Below are 23,784 nucleotides of genomic sequence, written 5' to 3'. Positions count from 1 at the left end.
TTTACTCTATGAGAGAGTAGTGCATTCCAGAGGGTTTGAGTAAATGCATACAGTAATGCAGTTGTCACACTGCTGATATATAGTTATCAAACCTTCATTCTTTAAGGGAAATACATATTACTTTTACTGCATTTGTATAAGTCTAAATAGAGATAAAATAACATGTAGGCAGTCAATAGTTTTTTGGTGGGGTTTTTTTTGTTTGTGATTTTTTTGTGTCTGCTCTCTTCACCAGAGCTAGGGATGATATCAATATTTATTAGTATGGGTTATTGGCTTTAATGGGCAACACCAGACACCACCAGCACCAGTGCTTTTTAAGCTCAAAATGCTCAATAGAGTGTTAGTGCTCAGTGGAAGGTGTTGGGTTGATTTGGGGTGAATTTCAAATTAGAAAACCGTCTAAACTGAAATGTTTTGCATGCCATTGACATTAATGAAAGTTACCTGTACATAGGCAAAAAGATCACTTTATATTTAGCCACAAGGTAAAATATCAGGAGAAGGGGCACAGAATTTACTCCTTGAAAAAAAACAAAAAAAAAACACCTTTTAGTTAAAAGCCCATAACAAGAATGACCATATTGGCATCAGGTATCCATTCATGTAGTGGCACCTTTACACATATTTCTGATTACTTTAAAAGGAAAATATTGATACCTTTCTTCTAGGGTTGTGCATTTCCAGATTAATTTTTATAATTTTTTTGCCGAGGGATGTATCTGTTTTCTCTAATATATGCAGGTTATATGTTCCTTAGTTTATAGTACAATGCTTCAGTACTTTATCTCCCTTTATCTCTCTGTTGGCTGAGAAGATATTTAATAAGCTGTGATCATTTCTGAATATGAAATGTAACCAAGATTATTTTTATTCAAATATAATTTAAATATTCATCAAAGAGGAGTAAAGCTTGAAACTGACAGAGGCTATTAACATCAAAAAATATAATTAATTGCATTGGGTATCACATAGCAGAGTTAGCCAAATAGCTAAGAGGTCTAAATAGCAGCACTATAGATTAAGAAGCAATAGTTTGTCATACAGTTGGTGTGAAATTAATAATGATATGGTTTCTGTGTGGGGTATTTAAAGACAGTTGTATAGCATCGTGGCTCTATAGAATATTAATTGCTTATAACTTTAGAAACAAGAGTTACAGTAAGAAATTAGGCACTGTCATTAACTGTATTAAGACAGATTATAACAAAACAATTTTTGTATTTGTTTATACTGATGTACAATATAGTAACTTTGTGAATTTCAAAAGCAAAGCAAACGCATCACTCATGTAGTGGAAAAATAATTTGATTACAAACTTTAATAGTTTTCACCTAAAATGTTGCTGCATGTCAGCGGTATTTATAATCTTACAAGTAATCTATATTCAATGAAATTCCATAAATGAAGTGTATTTTTATGGTAATTAGAATTGAAAGCATTTGATTTCTTCATAACATTCAAATTGAGTATTGCATTTATGAACTCTGCTTTCAAATAGGGTTCTAAATAAAAATGAGCCGCAAATGAGTAGTACATCCAAGAGCTGGCAAACTAATGTCATTCATGTAGTCTTCCAACCTTGATTGATGCCAATTTAAGGGTCGACTCCATCAGTATTTCTTGTGTTTTTGCACATATAAACATGACATGTTGCTTAACTACCTTAAAGAGGCTTAGGAAATGAATATTGTTTGGGAAAAGTAGAGTATATTAAATTAGATCCCAGAACAGACAGAATTACTTAATAAGATTTGTTTTAGTCTGTGGTTATTTGTGTTATTCCTGTCATTCAGGTTAGATTTATTCTTACTAAGAGACCAAGGCCTTATTTAACAGTAACACCAAAAAATGAAAGTGTATAAAAATATTTATGATATTATGTACTGTTACCCTGTGCTGTTACAGCTGGTGTGTTTGCTTCAGAAAGACTACTATAATTTATATAAACAAAGCTGCTGTGTAGCCATGGGGGCAGCCATTCAATGGAGAAAAGGCACAGGCACATAACAGATAAAGCCCCATTCTATTCTACAGAGCTTATCTGTTATCTGCTATGTAACCTGTGCCGTTTCTCCTTTCCAGGTTGAATGGCTGCCCCCATGGCTACACAGCAGCATATTTATATAAGCTATAGTTCTGTTACTTTAGGAAATACACAATTTTACCTGTGCAGGGTAACAGTACATTATATTTTAAATACTTTAATACACTTTCATTTTTGGCGTTACTGTTCCTTTAAGCAGTAAAAAGTACAGAAATGCGCCATATATTTCCACATTGGTTCCTGGAATTCTAGTTTACTTTTGCCCACCGAAAACAAGTGCAACTATTTGTGCTAATGCTAGTTAGGAATGTTCACTAAAATAGACACACAATACTACTAGTAAATCGACTGCACGTGGGCAGGACACTTATAACATCTTCCACTGCAAACAATTATAGACAAAACACACAGGAGCCCTGTACTTGTGTCTTGATCAAGGCAGGTGTTGGGATAAGCAAAATATATGAGTAGTCTTTGAAGGGGGTTGTAGGTGGAATGCAGACTCTTGCTTGTAGTGGTCTGTGCTGATCTCCAAATTAAAGAGACAGGAGCCCCAATCAGTAGTTAAACAGCAACAGTCCATTCACTCTAATCAAGTGCATTGGAGACAAAAATAGTCAGAGTGATAGTGTACATTTTTCTTTAGGGTAATGACAGACCGAACATTTTTTCGTCTATGGTTAATCTCTGCTACAGTAGGCAGACATCCCTTGTTTCCATTCCACCAGCTAACATGCGAATCGCTGCTGGGGAAACATACGTGTTGTGAAGTTGCCCAAAGCGAGGGAACTTTAGGCTACTTTGGAAAGTAGCCACAATGTGTTTGTTTCCCCAGCAGTGATTTGCATGTTAGCCGGTAAAGAGGAGCCAAGGGACATCACTCACTGTAGACGAGGTTAACTATGGGCGAAAAAACATTCCGTCTGTCATTGCCCTTAATTAATGTATGTAGTAATTATGTACCAGATTCCACAGACTGAAAACCTCTTAAAGGAAAAGTAACACAAAAAAAATTAAAATGTTTTAAAGTAATTAAAATATAATGTACTGTTGCCCTGCAACACCACCATCGTTTTTATACATCAGCTGCTATGTAGCCATGGGGGCAGCTATTCAGACTGAAAAAAGGAGAAAAGGCACAGGTTACACAGCAGATAATTGATAAGCTCTGTAGAATACCCTGGAAATCTACATAGCTTTTCTGTTATCTACTATGTAACCTGTGCCTTTTTTCTCAGCTTGAATGGCTGCCCTCATTACTGCACAGCAGCTTTGTTTATGTAAAACTATATTAGCGCTTCTGAAACAAACACACATTTTACCAGTGCAGGGCAATAGTTACATAAAATATCTTCATAAAAAATTCAGCCCACAATTTAGCCTGTGTTTTAGAATTTAGCCCCCTTATGTGATTGAGCTTGACACCCCTGGTGTAATGCAACACCTTCATATTGTTTAATTGTGAAGTGATGGATTTTGGGCATTGAAGGGACTAGGATCCATCACATCATAATGGAACAAGTTAAAGAAGGGACTGGATCACACTTTCAGCTTAATGTATAAGTATCTCCCAGTATCCAGGTCCACCTAAAAATAGTGCTAGCATAGAATATGCGTATGAAAGCACTGGTGTATAGCGTATCTCACCCATTTTCACACCTACCTCTGTACCATCTGACCTTACATTTGCCCTATAGTGTACTGGTTGTGATTTATATAAATACCCACACCTTTTTAAATTTGTGGCTGTTCATATGTGCATGTGTATGCATATATGTTTATAAAATGTAAACACTTTCATGGCTTTTAACAAAACAAGAAATGTGTATAATATTTCAGCCTTTTATGAAACAAGCAATGTTTTTTTTATTGCTTGTACTGAAAGCAGTTTTGTATTGATTGTAAAAAGCGTTGTGTAGTACTTTAACCCCCCCCCCCCCCCCCCCCCCCCCCTTAACATATTCCACGAATGTGTGTGGTTTTTTTTTTAAATGCATGCAGGAGTTCCAGCAATGGAAATTTAGCATCCGCTAAACAGTAATCTCCCAGTTGCATTAAAGGCAACAAGGTGACCTTTGTGAAAAACAATATTTATACTGAATCTTATTGAATATAGTTGACACTGACTGAAGGTTTAACAGGTGAAATGTTGAAGTTAAAATTATCCAGCAGCTTTTAACAATGTCTGTAGTTTATGACTCTTGCTAGACAATTAACTTAATTGCTTTGAGTATTATCTGTAGTCTTAAGGTAGCCACACACTTAGCGATTCTGATCTTTTTTGCGACCATTGGTCGCATGAAAGATCGCTCCCACCCTCCACTGATGTTCAAGGCTGAATCGTCAGATATGAAGGTAGAAACAATAGAAATTCTACCTACACCTGGCGACTCAGCCCTGACCGTAGATTTTGCTTGGGCGCCTTTAACCTGACCGATATCCGCAGCCTTCTGCGGTATCGGTCGCCTCTTTGAGCAGCCATACACGCACCGCATATCATATGACTGAGAGATTAGTTGCCCGCGATAGATCTCTACTACCGTGGGCGTCTAATCTCTCCAAAATGCCTTTCCACTGGCAATGAAGGGTGTTGTCGATGGGAAGGCCTATGCATGGCTTTGGTTTTCCAAAGTTGCCTGCAGGAGGAAACTTCCCGATGCGTAGACCTTTCCACCGGCGACTCCCTTTTTTGCCAGTTGAAAGGAGTTTCAGAGAGTCGCCTGTGGTAGCGGAGATCTGTTGTGGCCGAATAATTTCTCCATGGGACATTACCCTTAATTCCGCAAACTACAAAAGTGGATAAAAAGAAAAAAAAACCAATCTTTAAGTTTACATATTTATGGTATAGATGCACCAAATTCAGGATTCTGTTCCGAATTCTTAAAATCAAATGACTTTTTGTCACATAAATTCTTCACCACTTGCCCTTCCTTTAATTTACATATGCAAATTAGAATTTGTTTGGTATTTGGTCAAATCTTTCACAAAGGATTCAGGGTTCGGTCTGATCCTAAAATAGTGTATTTGGTGCATAAAGTATGTGTGACTTCATCCAATCTGACATACATACAGTGGGTGACCTTGAGTTAGGTAGGGGGTGTTCCTGAAGATAAACCTTGGTTGCTCATTAGTCAGCTATTTTATCAGGCAAAGTTGTAGTAAGCATAGATTCATTAAATTCTTATAGGAATTAGCATTCAAGTGTGACCTGATGACCCTTACATATAAAATATAAATGTTTAAGGTTTTCTTCAATTTACATGTTTTTATTTTTCAAGCAAATATCTTAACTTCATATAGCCTGAAAAAAGCAATATACAAACAGATCTTTCTGAAACTGAATGCTCTCACTTACACCGAGTGTCTTTTATGTATTATTTAGTAGGCTTGCCCTGTTTATATCAGTGACATAAGAGTGCGTGCTAGTTTCTCAGAAGAGTCCTGTCTTTGCCGCTTCATAGCACAAAACCTTGTACTGCGAGGCCTGCGCATGGTGTTAGCTGATATTTAATGCACTTCAGTCTAGCGTTTTATAGGTCATGATAAAATGAGGCTATAACACTAGTTACATTTAGGATTCCGATCCATTCTGTTTAACCCCTTTGTTTCAATGTGATTAAAGTACACGTGTATATAATAAAATCTGGTTTACAGTTTTTCCAGTTGCCAGTATCATGGTAAAATTAGTTTCAATTATTTTTTTTTAATTTATTTATTTTATAGGACTTAAAGAAAGTTTGCTTTTCCTATATACAGTGGTGTGAAAAACGATTTGCCCTCTTCCTGATTTCTTATTCTTTTGCATGTTTGTCACACAAAATGTTTCTGCTCATCAAACACATTTAACTATTAGTCAAAGATAACACAAGTAAACACAAAATGCAGTTTTTAAATGAGGGTTTTTATTATTTAGGGAGAAAAAAAATCCAAACCTACATGGCCCTGTGTGAAAAAGTAATTGCCCCCTGAACCTAATAACTGGTTGGGCCACCCTTAGCAGCAATAACTGCAATCAAGCATTTGTGATAACTTGCAACGAGTCTTTTACAGCGCTCTGGAGGAATTTTGGCCCACTCATCTTTGCAGAATTGTTGTAATTCAGCTTTATTTGAGGGTTTTCTAGCATGAACCGCCTTTTTAAGGTCATGCCACAACATCTCAATAGGATTCAGGTCAGGACTTTGACTAGGCCACTCCAAAGTCTTCATTTTGTTTTTCTTCAGCCATTCAGAGGTGGATTTGCTGGTGTGTTTTGGGTCATTGTCCTGCTGCAGCACCCAAGATCGCTTCAGCTTGAGTTGATGGCCGGACATTCTCCTTCAGGATTTTTTGGTAGACAGTAGAATTCATGGTTCCATCTATCACAGCAAGCCATCCAGGTCCTGAAGCAGCAAAACAACCCCAGACCATCACACTACCATATTTTACTGTTGGTATGATGTTCTTTTTCTGAAATGCTGTGTTATTTTTACGCCAGATGTAACGGGACACGCACCTTCCAAAAAGTTCAACTTTTGTCTCGTCTGTCCACAAGGTATTTTCCCAAAAGTCTTGGCAATCATTGAGATGTTTTTTTAGCAAAATTGAGACGAGCCATGATGTTCTTTTTGCTTAAAAGGGGTTTGCACCTTGGAAATCTGCCATGCAGGCCGTTTTTGCCCAGTCTCTTTCTTATCGTGGAATCGTGAACACTGACCTTAATTGAGGCAAGTGAGGCCTGCAGTTCTTTAGATGTTGTCCTGGGGTCTTTTGTGGCCTTTCGGATGAGTTGTCTCTGCGCTCTTGGGGTAATTTTGGTCGGCCGGCCACTCCTGGGAAGGTTCACCACTGTTCCATGTTTTTGCCATTTGTGGATAATGGCTCTCACTGTGGTTCGCTGGAGTCCCAAAGCTTTAGAAATGGCTTTATAACCTTTACCAGACTGATAGATCTCAATTACTTTTGTTCTCATTTGTCCCTGAATTTCTTTGGATCTTGGCATGATGTCTAGTTTTTGAGGTGCTTTTGGTCTACTTCTCTGTGTCAGGTAGCTCCTATTTAAGTGATTTCTTGATTGAAACAGGTGTGGCAGTAATCAGGCCTGGGGGTGACTACAGAAATTGAACTCAGGTGTGATAAACCACAGTTAAGTTATTTTTTAACAAGGGGGGCAATCACTTTTTCACACAGGGCCATGTAGATTTGGAGTTTTTTTTTCTCCCTTAATAACGTAAACCTTCATTTAAAAACTGCATTTTGTGTTCAATTATGTTATCTTTGACTAATAGTTAACGGTTTTTGATGAGCAGAAACATTTAAGTGTGACAAACATGCAAAAGAATAAGAAATCAGGAAGGGGGCAAATAGTTTTTCACACCACTGTAGCTTCATAAAAAAAAAGATAACAAAACAGTACTTTCATTTAGTACTGCATCCTTAACTTCTACAGTGGCTTGCAAAAGTATTCGGCTCCCTTGAACTTTTCCACATTTTGTCACATTACAGCCACAAACATGAATCAATTTTATTGTTCACAAACGCTGTCCATCTAATCTGACTGAGCTGGAGCTGTTTTGCAAAGAAGAATGGGCAAGGATTTCAGTCTCTAGATGTGCAAAGCTGGTAGAGACATATCCTAAAAGCCTGGCAGCTGTAATTGCAGCAAAAGGTGGTTCTACAAAGTATTGACTCAGGGGGCTGAATAATTACGCACACCCCACTTTGCAGTTATTTATTTGTAAAAAATGTTTGGAATCATGTATGATTTTCATTCCACTTCTCACGTGTACACCACTTTGTATTGGTCTTTCACGTGGAATTCCAATAAAATTGATTCATGTTTGTGGCTGTAATGTGACAAAATGTGGAAAAGTTCGAATACTTTTGCAAGCCACTGTACATATACAGTCTTTTGGTAGAAAGAAATACACAGTGCTGAATACTTTTTTTTTCTTGTTATAAGGAGAACTAACCACCCCCAGACATCAGCCCCCATCCGCTGCCATCTGATAAGCCACCTCGCTGCTCTCTCCCCGCAGAGTCTATTTCAGTGAATAGTGTCTCTGATAGTAAAGCTGACCTATACAGAACAGTGGAGCTTGCAGGCGCCATCTTTTTAATCTTCGTGGTCTCTTCAGATTACTTTGGCAACATGGAGCTTACTGGCACTTGCACAGTTAAAGATACTCGGGATTAACTTCAACTGGGCATGTGCCAGAAAGTTCAATGTCGCCAAACTGATCGGTCAACAACACAAAGATTCTGAAGATGGCACCTTCTAGCTTGCGCTGTTCTGCTTGTATAGGTCAGCTTTACTGTCAGAAACACTGTTCACTCAAATAGACTCTGCAGGGGATGGGGGGGGGCTCATTAGATGGCAATGGATAGTGGCTTTGTGTGTGCGTGGGGGGGTGTCTAATTTCAGTTATGACCATGGGACTTGAGTGCAAACCTACCAACTACCCCTACTAAGTGCTATAGTATAGATTGCTGCTCATCATTAGGGTGGCTAAATTGTAGAGATTATTCAATACAAGACATTTGCTCCTTTTACATGACGTGCAGTTTTATATAGTTATGTTTTTAAGTTGTACTATTTAATGTCAGTTTTTGCCATTCCTTTAGGTTTAAATATTTAAAAGCTAAAAAGTATAGGGGTATCATTTTGAGTAATGAGATACTGGCTGAATACTAGGATTTGCTTGGTTACTATGAACGCCTTAGCAGTTCCATGTTGTTTTCTTATCAACCACTCCCTGCTGTCTAACCACTGCTCTTCTAAATAGAATCAGATTTACTCCCAGCACTGTTTAGTATTGTGTAATGCTGAGATGGGGCACTAATTGTGTAAACTCATAGGATTCCTGTTGAGTTAAGTAGACTGATAAAAGGATTAGAATGTTAATGTTTCTGACAAGAATTTAGTTTACAGGTTGATGTATTTTAAGAAAGAATACCTATCTTTCTCTTACTCTAAAAAATATTTAGTGTAGTGAGAATATCTATTTTAAAGGAGAAGGCATGGTAAACTTGCAGATAAGCCAAGTTGTTTGGCATCCTCTAGTAGTGATTCTAATCGCTTACCTGGCACACCAGCCGTGGGGTACTTTTTGCTGAATGGTGTAACACAGTATTTTCTGGTGTCGCGCAGACGGTTTTCAAAAATTTTTGTGCTGCGCCAAGGACATATGGGTGGACAAAAAAAGATGGCAGCACTGATGGCTGATGGTTTATTGCACTTTTTTTTTAAATGTATTTGCATTCCTCTGCCTTTTGATGCATTTATGATGTTTCAATTGTACACATTGTAAAAAAAGATTAGTAAAAGATAACTGATTTAACATTTGATGTCCCATGGCTTACCTCAGAGAATATATGCCACAGTTCTTTGTACATACAGCGTGCTAGTAAACTGCAGTTGCAGTTTTTTGTATGTGTGTGGTGTTGTCACCCCTTTATAAAAGTATGGCATGAAATACTTGACTTTAAATTTGAATGTGTTCGAAATAATTTGCATTTAATTGTATTCCTTTCTGATACCTAGATGGTGAGTTTATAATTTCTCTCTTACCAGATAGTATAAGATTTCTCAGTATTTCCCACAGACTTCATTAATAACATAGCTTTATGTATGTGTTGTTAGTTGGAAGTTTGCAGGTTTTTGCTGCCAGCTATGCTGGTCATTCCAGTTTAGAGAAGAGAGTGGCGTAAAAAATGCTTTTAAGACACTTCTTAGAAAGAGAAACTGTGAAGGCTTCTGCCTTTTAGTAAAACTATTTTATAGGTCAGTCCTATTGCTTTTAAGATGCTTTAAGGAAAATATAACACCCATTTTTTTATATGAGCTCATTCGGTTGGGCTTTTGTAGAAAAGATGCATAAACATCTGAACTTCCAGAAATAAATATAAATGTATTTTTACAAAGGGATACCTGATTCCACAGATTGAAAGGAAATATGATACAAACCATTTCCCAACATCCGTTAGACTGACAGTGTAATGCAACCCCTACCTCATCCAGTTCCATTGTAAAGTGAGGAATTTTGTAGTTTCTGCTTTCTACCCACTATGGAAACAGAGGCACTTCAAGTCCCTCAATCCATCACTTCACATTGGAACAGGGTGAGGGAGTGACTGCATTTACACGGTCAGCCTAATGGTTGACCATACAGGGGCAGAATTAAGATGAAAATTGGCCAGATGTTGATTGGTCAAGTTTGATTTTTCCATAAGTTGTAAGAACGCATCTTTACATTGATGCAGTCCTCAATCTGACTGCCTGCATAGCAGAAATTTATCCGTTTGCTGGCCCAAGGGCCAAACGATTAGATCAGCCCAATATTGCCCACCTCACATTAAAAGATATGTTCGTTTGGCAACCTCACCAAATGATTGGCTCTTCATGTATATGCCCAGGTTTAGAAATGTTGGTAGTGGTCTTTATCATAGTTTTCTTACAGTCTCAGGAATTTGGGTATGTTTGTGTAAATAGGAAGTTTGTGTATATTATTATGTCCGGAAAAAATATGTGCAATCTTTTTAATTAGGATCAAGTGAGAACTTATATGGTGCAAGGTTTTTGGAAAGTGTGTTCTTTTAGAACAACTGGGTGCATGGGTATATGTTTCAAGTAAACAGCAAAAATAGTACTCAAAAGTAGCTAAAAAGCTTGTTCTTCCAAAGGACTTTACATAAAACCATTTATATATATTTTCATCCTGTAAAATGTGTCCTAAATGTAAGTTCCTTAGCATTATTGCAGACTCTAATCCTCTAAGTGGGTAATTAACAGACCAGAAAAGCAATTTGTGGAACGTAAGAGCCATAAAGGTGAAAAATATTTTCTCCTTTGAGTGATCTTTAAGGAGTAAATAATTGTAAGAGAGAGAGTTTTAAGATGACCAATCTGAATCTGAGCATAATTAGGAGAAACTGAAAATGAAAAGCATGTATGTGTAAGAGTTTCATATCATAACAAGTCTAATTAAATATTGAAAAGCCAAAAATCTTCTATTCTGAGAAAAATTACCTGCCACAAAAGGCCTCTAACTTTGCAGATAATTAGCAGGGGTTATTGAGGAAAAGTCAGAGATTGCTTCCAAGGTTTGGCAAGGTCATATCTTAATATAGTATATCTTTTGTATGGCCTTGTATCCAGTTCCTTGCTAATTTCATCTAAATAGGGTATCCTATTGTGAGTTCCAATTTGCTTGCCTTAAATGTGAATGTATTTGTAGATGCAGACTGCAATAAATTAATATCTCTGTAAGTAATTTCCAAATGTAATTGCAGATTCCGATACGTACACAAGCAGGAATTATGTGCTGGGTAATGGGATATTTTTTTTTCCTCCTATTTATTGAAAGCTAATGATTTCCAAGTATTTTATTAGCGATTTACTTGTAATGGATCCCTTATCCAGAAACCAGTAGTTACTCAGCAAGCTCTGAATTTTTTAAAAAAATTGTATTTTTTAATTAAATTATTACTTCTCTCTGATACAGTACCTTGTACTGGGGGATAACTTAGCTGCATGAGTCCATATTGGTAGCAAAACAATCCTATTGGTTGTATTTATAATGTTTGAGTGTTTTTCAGCACACTTTGGTACTGTGATTCAAATTTGGGAAATTTCCCTTAAGCTGGCCATACACACACCGATGATATTGTACGAAACCTTGTTTCGTACGATATTCGGTTTGTGTATTGCAACTTGGGGAGGTGTCAGATATCACAAAAGGCTGCGGATATCAGCCAACTCGCTGATTGGGCGGGTTAAAAGATTTTGATCGAGCTCCATCAAAATCTACCTTCAGGGCTGAATCAGCAGAAAGAGATAGAAATCCTGTTGTTTCTACCTCCATATCTGATGATTCAGCCCTGAACGTCTGTGGAGGGTGGCAACGATCTTTCCCGAGACGGATGGTCCCATGAAAGATCGAAAATCGCCACATGTGTGGCCACCTTTATCCGGAAACCCCAGGTCCCGAGCATTATGGGCAACAGATCCTATGCATATATATCATCAGGGTCTTATTAATTATTTTTTTTTTAATTTATTTATTAAGGTATTTATTTCTTTATATAAAATAACAAATGTATGTTAGGCCACGTTAGTATAAACATCCAGACTGGGTTTGCAGCAAACTTCTGTCCGAAAACACATGAATTCTGCATTTATCCCTTAAGAAATCGATGGGAAGTTCCTTGTTTTAATATGTAGAAAAAGTATAATGGAATATTTTACCATGTTAGAAAATATATAAATTTATATTTAATTGTTGTCCTATTTTTGTTTTATGTTTTGCTGTCATGATATACAGAGCTTTTCGTTTCGATGCAGCATGTTAATCTTTCTTAGAATGATGCTGAATAATGGCCCCTGGCAGGAGATAATGAAATTTTCTTAATTTATATTTTTCGTGCTGAAACCTCGATTGAAAATGGCATCCAGTGGCCTAGAGACATAACTGTAGTGGAAGTTTCAGGGGAGCTGTAATAATAAGGCAATAGCAATGGAGATGTGGAGTGATAGAACCGGGAAGGAGTAATTTTGAGGAAGAAAGAGAAGGCGCCATCCCTTTATTGTTGCATATCTAATGATCAGTTGAAGATTCCCAATAGTTTTTAGAGCATGACAAGAGAAACTAATGTTATCTTGCCAAAACAGAAGCCTTCACTTAATCAGTAGAACAGAATTATTGATTAAAACACTATGCACAATAGATTACATACACAATCTCTGCTGCTTCGTTCTATATTTGGAAGCATGTAATAATAATGTAGGTTACTTGAGCAAAAAGCTATTTGATCAATATCATAAAAGTATAAACAGACACAATAAATATATATATTGTTCTCATATAAGAATTCTGTGTTTTGCCTTTGCCGAAATGACTATTAAAATCTGCTTGTTTTCAGTTTCACTGTGATTATGTTGTATATAGCCTTAGGCAATTATATTTCTTTGTGTTTTTATGATTTAAAAACGGGGCAGACACTAATAGAAATTACAAATGCGGTTGCTGTGTAGTACTATATACTGAACAAAATTGCACACATATATAGTGAACGTTGTTGCTGATGTTGTTATATAGGTATGGGACCTATTATCCAGAATGCTCGGGACCTGGGGTTTTCCGGAAAAGGGATATTTCTGTAATTTGGATCTCCATAACTTAAGTCTGCTAAAAATAATTTAAATATTTAAATAAACCTAACAGGATTGTTTTGCCTCCAAAAAGGATTAATTATATCTTAGTTGGGATCAAGTAGAAGGTACTCATTTATCATTACAGAGAAAAAGGAAATCATTTTTAAAAATTAAAATTATTTGCTTATAATGGAATCTATGGGAGATAGCCTTTCCGTAATTCAGAACTTTCTGGATAATGGGTTTCCAGATAAGTGATCCCATGCCTGTACCTACTTTAACAACTAAATATCTGTGTGGCCTTTCATTAATTGCTGACAAAACCATACTTTGGCATATTTGGTAGGTCGCTTTGGATTTCAAACTTTCTCTAGGCTAGAAATAGGGCCTATTTTTCTCTGCCTAAAAGGAAACTGTACAAAGGAATTTTTAATCTTTTTCCCATATAATTATTTTACACTTGTGATGAGGTTTTTTTTGCAGGTATATTCTGCCTTCTAACGGCTGTTGCACTTGGGGCAGAGCATTTTCCATGCTTTGTGATTTCTGTTACCATTATTTCCCATTCTTTTATTTGTGCTCCAGGGTTATTATGGAAATCTGTGAGAAGTACTCCCTCCTTCCCAGTTTATTTTTAATGTATACATCTTCTTTCCATCCATCTTTATATATTAAGGTAGTTTTAGGTATCTTATATTTAAAGCGTTATACAGGTATGGGACCAGTTATCCAGAACGGAACATGTGAACTATTTGATTTAAATGGAGTCTATGGGAGATGGCCTTTCCGTAATTCAGGACTTTCTGGATAATGGGTTCCGGATAAGGGGTGATACCTGTACATTGAAAGATGATACAAATAATGGAATATACTAATTACATGAAAACTTGAAAGAAACATGATTTATTAAGTGGAAATAAAATCTAAACTACTCCATGTAAAAGCAGTCAAGGTCATGTAGAAGTCAATGGGAGTTGTCTTAGACAAATTATAACAATCTTTATTTTATTTGGGGTTTTAGAGGTTTTCTGGTTTTTGTTTTTCGTTTGTAAGTGCATAAAATTTCTTCAGAAAACAAAAAAAAAAATGAGGTTTATGTGTTCTTTTCATTTTTTCTGCATTATTTATTTGTGTTTTTTCAGTTTGGATCTTTTAATAAATGACTGCGAATTTGTGGTTTTTAGTGGAAATTAAGTTTTTTGTTTTTTTTTCCGGTTTCAAAAACCACTAAAATTAGTTAGATAAATCTGCTCCTAAAAATAGAGTTTTACAGTATTTTCAACATTTAAAATGTAATTAATGCTAATGTTGAGCATTGCGTCATTGCAGCCTCTGCAGAGTCCCACATGAACTGGATATTTGGCAAAATTAAAACTTAAACCTCCTGCCATAATCTTTCTTCGGCTCTCTAATAGCCAGAGGAAAAGTGGCAAGAGACAGAAGGAGCCCTTTCTGCTTAGCAGAGTTAAGGCAACAACACAAGGAAATTACATAACTTACCGTAATTGCAGTGAAATGCCTTCTTTCAGATTTTACTCCAGTTTTGGCCATTCTTTACATTTGGTGCACCACATTCCCCTTGCCTTTCTCACTGATGTACAGATCACCTGGCAGGGAAATAATGATGGTTCTAACAGTAACAGGTGTGAAAAGAGAAGTGTGAAAATAAAAGGCACAGCTCTGTCCATTTGTCGGCTGATGTAACCTTCAGTTTTACCCTGAAGTGCGGTTGTGATACTGTTGTAGTTGTGCTCTAATTATCAATGCACTAGTTTTAATAACAGTTTCAGAGAGTCAATTTTAACTGTCTTGAAGGGTCACTAAGAACACAGTGCAAAGTGCAATTTTTGGATGCAAATCAAAATTTTTTTTTTTTTTTATCTGGGAAAGCCAGCACCTTTGCAGCCCCATGCTAATTTATACCTGCTGCAGTTGTGCCAAGTGCATCTAAAGGAGTGCTTTTTCGTGGACATTTTATCGTGTGTAATTTGTTGCAAATATTTTTCTTATACTGCTGTGTATGATAACATATGAGCAGATTTGTACATTGTTCTTTTTTCATTATATAATTTATACACACTGTGTAAAATCTTTCTTCTGTAATTTGTTAACATTGTTAATTAAGATATATGGTTTTTAATTTGCAGATGTAACAATCGGACGCAATGTGTTGTTGTCACAGGGTCAGATGTTTTCCCGGACCCATGTCCTGGGACGTACAAGTACCTGGAGGTTCAATATGAATGTGTGCCATACAGTAAGTAATGCAAACTGGTTGTTTTTATGCACAAAATGCATTATACGTACAACTTTTTAGCAATTTGTTCATGACAGCCTGGAATCTCCAGTCATACTCTGCAGTTGTGGAAAAGAGCCATAGTTTACTGGCCAAGTGCCCTTCTGAATTCTAAAGTGTTTGCTATCAGGGCTTTTTTTTTTTTTAAAGAAAACAAACCAAATTTAGTTGTTCAGAGTGCCAGCTAGAAATGTTTACATCTGCCCAATACTAGGGCCTGACAAATTGATTTGGCTTTCTTTTTCCCAAGAATATATTGACTTTGATTTTAATCATGAGTTGCCCAAGCAACTGCCTGTTGTTTTGGTTCCTTTTGTGCATTTTATTAAGTTCTGCGCAGATAAATCCCTCCATTATTGTGGATTTATATTTGTCTTCAGAATAAATTCACTTGCAATATAGTGGAAATCAAATTGACATAAGTGGTTTTAGAGAAGGCTTTCTTTTATTTTGCATGTGCATTTTCAACTCTGCATGTAAAAGAAGATAAAAAATTTCTTTGTTGCTATGTATATTTAGGGAGTAGTAGGCCCCCTATTTATTTCTATTTAAAAATAGAACTGTATATTAAGCATGAAGATTTGCAAATACTACCATGGAAAAATTTGTGTTTTTATATAATTAATATATGCTTGGGATTTGCTCATTTTAATTTACTTGTACATTTTTTTTATCGCTGCATTTTGCTAGTTATGTTTGACAAAACTAATACTGATGAGGTGCTCTCTTAACCATTTTTTTAATCATACACAGACACCAAAACATGTAATTATAAAACTGTATAATTATTGTCCTTTGCAAAATGCAAACCAAAAAGATTATTTCATGATAAGCAGAATTTCACAGACTGCACAGCTAACAGAGGCAGACAAAATATGGGGTAATGAAACATAGACAAATAACGTAAATTAAGGACAGCTAAAAATTAACACTTTGGGGCACATTTACGAATCCACGAACGTCCGAATGCATTTTTTCCGTAATGATCGGTATTTTTGCGGGTTTTTTTCGTCGCCGTCGCAACTTTTTCACGAATTGTCGCGTCTTTTTCGTCGCCATCGCGACATTGTCGCGCAAAAACCGGATTGGTTTTTCCGCCGTTTACAATTGCTCAATACGAAAAAAACGCGACGGCGACGGAAAAATTGCGACAATTCGTGAAAAAGTCACGACGGCTACGAAAAAATCGCAAAATTTTCATTTCCAATCCGATTTTTTCCCATTCGTGATTCGGATTCCTGGATTAGTAAATGTGCCCCTTTGTTTGTGTGAATTGCACCTTTATAAAGACAAAAGAATGGATGTGGGTGAATTAATCTAACCCATATCTCCTAAACTTGCAGTAAATGATCTTACTTCTACAGAAGCATAACAAGAGGTCACCAAACATAAACCTATGTCAGAAGTAGCTTGTGAATGGAATTTCTTTACTAGCATAAGTTTTCCTGGTTTATATATATATTTTTTTTGTTGTTTGTTTGAAAAAGATTACCCTGTTTCGTTACTTCCACTTTTAAGGATTGCAATTTTTTTTTATATTTTACTCCAGAATATTATTATCATTATGTTGCATCATATATACTGTTTTTTCTATAGGGATTTTCCTGTCCTTATTAGTATTCCATTAACCTGTGAATGAAATCCGTCTATTTTTTCATCTGTGTTTTTTACTTCTAATTTTTTTTTCAACAGTGTATGATAAAGTAGTGAAAAAAGTGTTCTTCCTGGCCAGTACTATTAATCATTTTGCAATTTCCTTTTAAGGATTTGAGATGTACAACACAATTTGAACTATATGTTAATATTTTCATTATTTATATTTGAAAATGCACAGGTTCACATATTGACATAGCATAGAAAGTTTGTTCCAGCATATGAGATATTCAGTCTGGTTTTTAATAGTGGTAAACAGTGAAGCCTTTCTATGAGTCTTTGCAGGTTCACTTTCTGTAAATAGGTGCCATCACAGTCTTAGACTGCATACAATGGAGACTTTATTTTTACATTTTCACTGACTTGACTTTCAAGGTTGAGAATCTGGTGTGCTCTCAGGTTGCTTCTGCTTTTGGAAGACAAGAAGTAATCTGAGAGAACCTATTATAGCTACACAAATTAAAAAAAAAAATCAAACTGTCCAGTATCTTCACAGGCTTTACCATTGCAGTTTTGGCAGTTGGCCTGGTAGTTTTCTTGAATATTTACCCCTCATGTTAAGAAAAACATAAAGGTACATACATCCACGTGAATAGATATATAAAAAGAACATTTATAGAGATAATTTTTACAGTGGCCTATGTATTGGCCCAAGCTGAATAATTTTGCAATCAAATGCTTAAACCTTTGTATCAGACCTGATTAGCTAAAGCTCAAAATCAGCTTAATGATCTAAGTCGTAATGCTTTTATTTTCTAACTTGTGGTTGACTAATGAAAACCAATTGCTGGTTAGTTGCTTTGGTTAATTACACTGTTGCATTTTGACCCGTGTTAGTGAACCGGCCGCGAGATCTGCTTAGGCATTGTAAAGTTATTTTAAGGAGACATACCACCCACACATAAAAAGCTGAAACATAATAGCCCTGTTTTAGACTTAATTCTACTAGATACTGTATAATAGCCCTTTGCAAATTAAACATGACACTTTTTTTTAATGAAAGCATCCATATCTGATATAAATGTATCAGGCATAGAGGTGGGGCAGTCAATTACTTTCACTTTGCAATTAGCACTTCCTAGATGTCACTACACTCCTCTCGTGCTAATCCAATGGCAAAACATAGCATAGTATTCATGGAAAGCTTTTATATTAAAGTGTTCTACATATATATTTTATTCAAGGTTATAGTATGTAACATTTTGTGTAATTTCCTAGTTTATCTTCGTTAAATCCTTAAAAATAAATTTTGGTCTAATCACACAAGTGCTTTATTATTACATTTTTATAGATATCTGTCAGGATTTAATTTAGTAATGAGATTCCAGATACATTTTTTACATGCATGTCTATAACTGTTGAACGAATGGCTTTAATTTCATAGTGCAACCATCAAACGGACACCAAATACAAACATTATACTAACAAATTGAATTATGGAACGTAAAATGTTTTTCCTGTAGTAAAATCTCAGGGAATAGACAAGAGGAGAGAATAAACACATTTAACCCATATTTTCAAATATTTAATTGTTTCATTGATTTTTATTTATTTATTTTTAGATTTTAGTTATTATCAGTATAGCTGAACATTTTTTTTGTGTCATTTGGGAAAATGATAAATATTTCTCCCCACAAGACATACAAAAGTCATAAGTGTAAAAGTTGTAAGCGGAAATGAATACTAAAAAACCTTTATCTTTCAGGGGAATCTGTAGGTCACCACAAAGGATGGAAAATAGATTCCATATTTTAATGTTAACCAAGTTGTCTGTCACCATAAGAAGTAACTAAAAGCCGACTTTGTGCATTTTGCACATAATGTAAAAGCATGTGACTTATAACACATAACCGCATATATGAAATGCTCACTTATTTATTAATGTGGTAAACTAGTGTGATTAAAGAAAAAAAACAGAATTCCTCACATGTTCAAGTTTATAACTCGAATATCTGAAATTGAAGATATGGCTTGGCTTTGCATTGGACAACTCTTATTGACTTCTATAGAACCTTGCAAGATTTTAGATGGCAAATTTTTACATTTGAGTTTTCAGGTTTTTTGCACTTAATACCAAACTTTCAAATTTTTTAACCATAATTTGAATTCGAGTTTTTTTTAGCACAAAAAAAAAAAAATCAAACTTGAACGTTGATACATCTCCCCCTTAGTCTAGTAATTACAGGGCAAGGTAGTAAGAAGGAAAGGAAAACAATGCTCCATGCTTTATACCAAAAAAAAAAAAAAGGTAAAATAATATATATCTAAGGTATTTTAAGTATACGTTCTAATTATTTTGCTTGCCCCCCCCCCCTCAACAAATAGCTGATACTAAGCATGGAGAAGCAGTGCTGGCCCTAGCAGTCCTTCCTAGCCCACTCACAATTAATTACTATTTAATAAGGGCAACGACAAGTCATTTAATAAAAAAAGGCTATTGAAGCTATAGTTCGTTGTGCTCACTAAATGCACTGTGTCCTTCTGCAGCAGCTCTGCAGTCACAAAGTTCATGTTGCAGAATACCGTGAAGCATAGACAGTATATATTTTGATAATATTTTACACTATTATTCACTAGGAGGAAAAAGAATTGCAAATGAAACATGTTTAATGATTAACTTCTTTATGACTTAGTGCTATGCCTAGACATAGTTATGTGTGCTTTATGCATGCAGCAGGAATCAGCCACATAGCTGTGAAAGGCTGAGCATGGTTATATACAGTTAGGCAGACATTAGTCTGAAAGCTCATGAAGTGGAACTAAAAATTGCAAACATGAAAACTCAGTATTAACATCATCTTGTGGAAGTAACAATTTTTCCTAATACAAGTATAGGGCCTGTTATCTAAACTGCTCGAGACCTTGGGTTTTCCTGATAAAGGCAGAACAGTATTTACTATATAGACACTCAAGGGTGCCTATGGGTAAATGCAAATTTTCACAAAAAAATCTAAATACAACTAAATCCATCCCAAAGGAGGAGTGAGGGATAGAAAGTACCAGGCTGCCCCATGTGCTAAATTGCACCAAGTTGCATATGCTATTTTCATGTCCCCACTCTTGATCTCTTAGCACACTAAGCTTTCCATAGATGTTCCTTGGTGCTTTGTTACAACAAATTGCAATATTTGAAATAATCAGAAAAAGTGCTTAGTTTTCACTAGATTTACTCCATTTTGACTTTTAGAAGGGCCTCTAAATAAAAGCCAGTTATACTCAGGGTTAAGCACTAAGAAGCACTGGCATTTCCCATAATTTTGATGGAGCTTCAGTTGAAAATAAAACAAATGAAATCCTGTAGATCTGTAAATTCCGGCATTTTCTATTTGTGCTTAATTCTCCTGCTTTTTCTTTAATACTGCATGCACATAATTTTGTGTTTTTAGAATGAACTATTTGTCATTTCTGCCTACTATCCCACTAACAAAGATGAATCCTGACACCCGTCTGTAGTATACGAAAATTCCTCTGTGATTATGTTATGTTAGTGTGCTATTTGATTATACGTTTAGTTGAAAAGCTGATAAATATAAACTAGAAATATATTTTTCCCCATTAAGGAACACTGAAATTTTACAAATCAACTTTCGTGCTGTTTTTGCTTATTTTACTCATCCATAATTTTCACATAACGTTTAGTTTTTTCTTTAATAGGTGTTCCAGTCTTTCCAGTTATGCAGCATTCTTGCAGTCCTTTCTTTAATATCTGTACTAATTTGATTACAGCAGAAATAGTTAATTCATGTTAATCTCTCTTCTTTTCTCCTTGCACCCTTTTCACTTTCTCTTCCAATGCTTAAAATAGAAGTGGAGCAAAAAGGTAAATAATCTACGCAGTCCAAAACCCCCAGCTCCTTGTTATGTGCCATATAGATGTAAACCTTCTTTATCCCCTGATCCCTAAACACTAGTTTTATAAGCAAGATCACATATATACACTCCCTGCACAAGCTGATTGAATAAATCAATGATCTGGCAATGCTACGCACTCTGAAACACAGTGGGAAGGGTTTTTCTTTCTCTGCATAACAAATGGTAGTCGTTTGGGGTTTCCCTCTTCTGTTTATTATAGCAAGTTAAGTCTCTCCTTTTATTTTATGTTTGAACTTGCCTGACTTATGTTGACCTAAGGGGTATTAATTTCGTGATACCCTGCACTGCTCTCTCCCCCCCCCCCCCCACTTTCCAGGCTCTTGCCAACTATAAATCCTGTATTGTTGAACCAAAATTTGTTTGGGAATGCAGAGAGCTTTAGTTTGCAGTAACTGGAAATAAAATGCACATGTTGACATCCTTGCAAGCTCTTTACATAGCATGCTACATTTAAAAGTTTTCCTTGTTTGTTTCATGCATAGCTTCAGATGTGTTTGTTTTTGTTTTTTTCTATATTTTCCAGCTCCCAGTTTATGCATAAATGTTTTCTTCCTTATTTAAATGTTACTGCTTTTGTTTCACTTCCCATTTTTAGTGCATACATTAGTAACACAAATGGAAAACCATTCATGTATTTTAAGTATTGTACTCTGCGTGGTTTTTCATTGTATAATAGATTGCAGCTAACATATCTCAGTTATAATGTCCTTTGATGTAATGCAGTGTGGTTTCTATTTTCTACTGCTTTGTACATTTATATAGGTTTTTCCCTAGAATGAACACATTCTCTACTTTATGAAGAAAATACACAAATATTTAATATTTATATTAGCTATAGAAACTGTTGTAGGTTATACCGATCAAGAAAAAGATAAAATATATTTTTTAAGTAACACTGTCTCTCTCTCTCTACTTTCTACTAGTCTTTGTGTGTCCGGGGATATTGAAAGCAGTTGTGGACTCTCCGTATATATTTGAAGCAGAACAGAAAGCAGGTGCTTGGTGTAAGGACCCACTGCAAGCAGCAGATAAAATATATTTTATGCCATGGACTCCATACCGTACGGATACATTAATAGAGTATGCTTCTTTACAAGATTTTCAAAATGGCAGACAGACTACAACATATAAACTTCCCAATCGAGTGGATGGCACTGGATTTGTTGTGTATGATGGAGCAGTATTTTTTAACAAGGAAAGAACACGGAATATTGTAAAATTTGATCTGAGGACTAGAATCAAGAGTGGAGAAGCTATTATTAATTATGCTAATTATCATGACACATCCCCATATAGATGGGGTGGGAAGACTGATATTGATCTGGCTGTTGATGAAAATGGATTATGGGTGATATATGCTACTGAACAAAACAATGGAATGATAGTCATCAGTCAATTAAACCCATATACACTCCGCTTTGAAGGAACATGGGAAACCACGTATGACAAGCGGGCAGCATCAAATGCATTTATGATATGCGGGGTTCTGTATGTTGTCCGATCTGTGTATCAAGATAATGAAAGTGAAACGGGAAAGAATGCAATAGATTACATTTTTAACACCAAGCTCAAACGTGGGGAATCTGTTGATATTCCTTTCCCAAACCAATACCAGTACATTGCTGCAGTGGATTACAATCCAAGAGATAACCAGTTATACGTCTGGAATAATAACTTCATCCTGAGATATTCTTTAGAGTTCAATCTTCAGGATCTAGCCCAAGGTAAAGAAAAAGTCTATTCTACTATTGTGTTCAGTGATTATAAGGCATGTTATGTGGTATATCGAAAAGGTAAGTTTCTCTGTTTTGTTACCATACTTGACAGCATAGCATTTGACCATTTAACAGGACCACTTCACAGACACTGGATGTTGTGGTTTTTTTTTTGTTTTTTTTTCATTATCAAATCTGAACCTGACAGTTATGAAAATCAACCAGCTAGAACATGTAACCTTCAAAATAAGTAAAACTAGATTACTTTATTTTAAGTTGTTTCAGGTGTAAAAGAATTTATCCAGTTACCTTAAGCTGGCCATACACGCACCGATAATATCGTACCAAACCTTTGGTACGATATTCGGTGCGTGTATGGCAAGTCGGCGAGGTGACCAGTATCGCAGTAGGCTGCTGATATCGTCGACTCGCCGATCGGATGGGCTAAAAGATTTTGAAAGGCGCCTGAGCAAAATCTGCCTTCGGAGCTGAATCGGCAGAAGAAGGTAGAAATCCTATTGTTTCTACCTCCATTGCTGACGTTTCAGCCCTAAACGCTAGTGGCCGCTAGTGGAACGATCTTTCAATCGGTTGCACGAAAATCGCCACATGTGTGGCCATTTTAAGGCATATCTTCCCTTTCGTTGGAGCTGGTCTCATGCAGTCCTTGGTGGGGCGGGTAGGGTGGGGCAGCCTGACTGGCATTTAGGTTAAGAATTAGCCTTTATTGCTGTCTTGAATACTCCTGGAGCTATAGCATGGTCATTGATTATTAAGACTTTATTTTCATTTATATTTTTTCTTCCAAAAGTTGAATGGGAAAAGGGCCTCAAGCCTTAAGGTGGCCATACACGTAGCAATTCAGATCTTTTGTGCGACCATTGGTCACATAAAAGATCGTTCCGACCCTTCATTAACGTTCTGGGCTGAATCATCAGATATGGAGGTAGAAACAATATAAATTCTACCTCCACCTGCCGATTCAGCCCTAAATGTAGATTTTGCTCGGGCGCCTTCAATGGTAAGGTTTTGTACGATATTCTTGGTGCGTGTATGGCCAGTTTTAAGT

General features: G+C 36.0%; 1 protein-coding gene across 29 annotated transcripts in view; it reads left to right on the top strand.

The window, feature by feature from the left end:
* Positions 1 to 23,784, top strand: part of adgrl2 (adhesion G protein-coupled receptor L2) — a 111,562-nt gene that overhangs the window by 56,591 nt on the left and 31,187 nt on the right. For 21 of the 29 annotated variants that reach the window (XM_031900848.1, XM_031900850.1, XM_031900851.1 and 18 more), the window contains exons 4-6: positions 15,326 to 15,435; positions 20,933 to 20,947; positions 21,924 to 22,724. In XM_031900848.1, the coding sequence (XP_031756708.1) occupies positions 15,326 to 15,435; positions 20,933 to 20,947; positions 21,924 to 22,724 (926 nt within the window). The remainder of the gene's footprint in view (positions 1 to 15,325; positions 15,436 to 20,932; positions 20,948 to 21,923; positions 22,725 to 23,784) is intronic. The other 8 variants (XM_031900849.1, XM_031900854.1, XM_018093370.2 and 5 more) reach the window with 1 other exon arrangement.

Source organism: Xenopus tropicalis, chromosome 4 (assembly GCF_000004195.4).
Source record: "Xenopus tropicalis strain Nigerian chromosome 4, UCB_Xtro_10.0, whole genome shotgun sequence".
Classification (NCBI taxonomy): domain Eukaryota; kingdom Metazoa; phylum Chordata; class Amphibia; order Anura; family Pipidae; genus Xenopus; species Xenopus tropicalis.
This window is presented reverse-complemented; position numbering and strand designations above follow the sequence as displayed.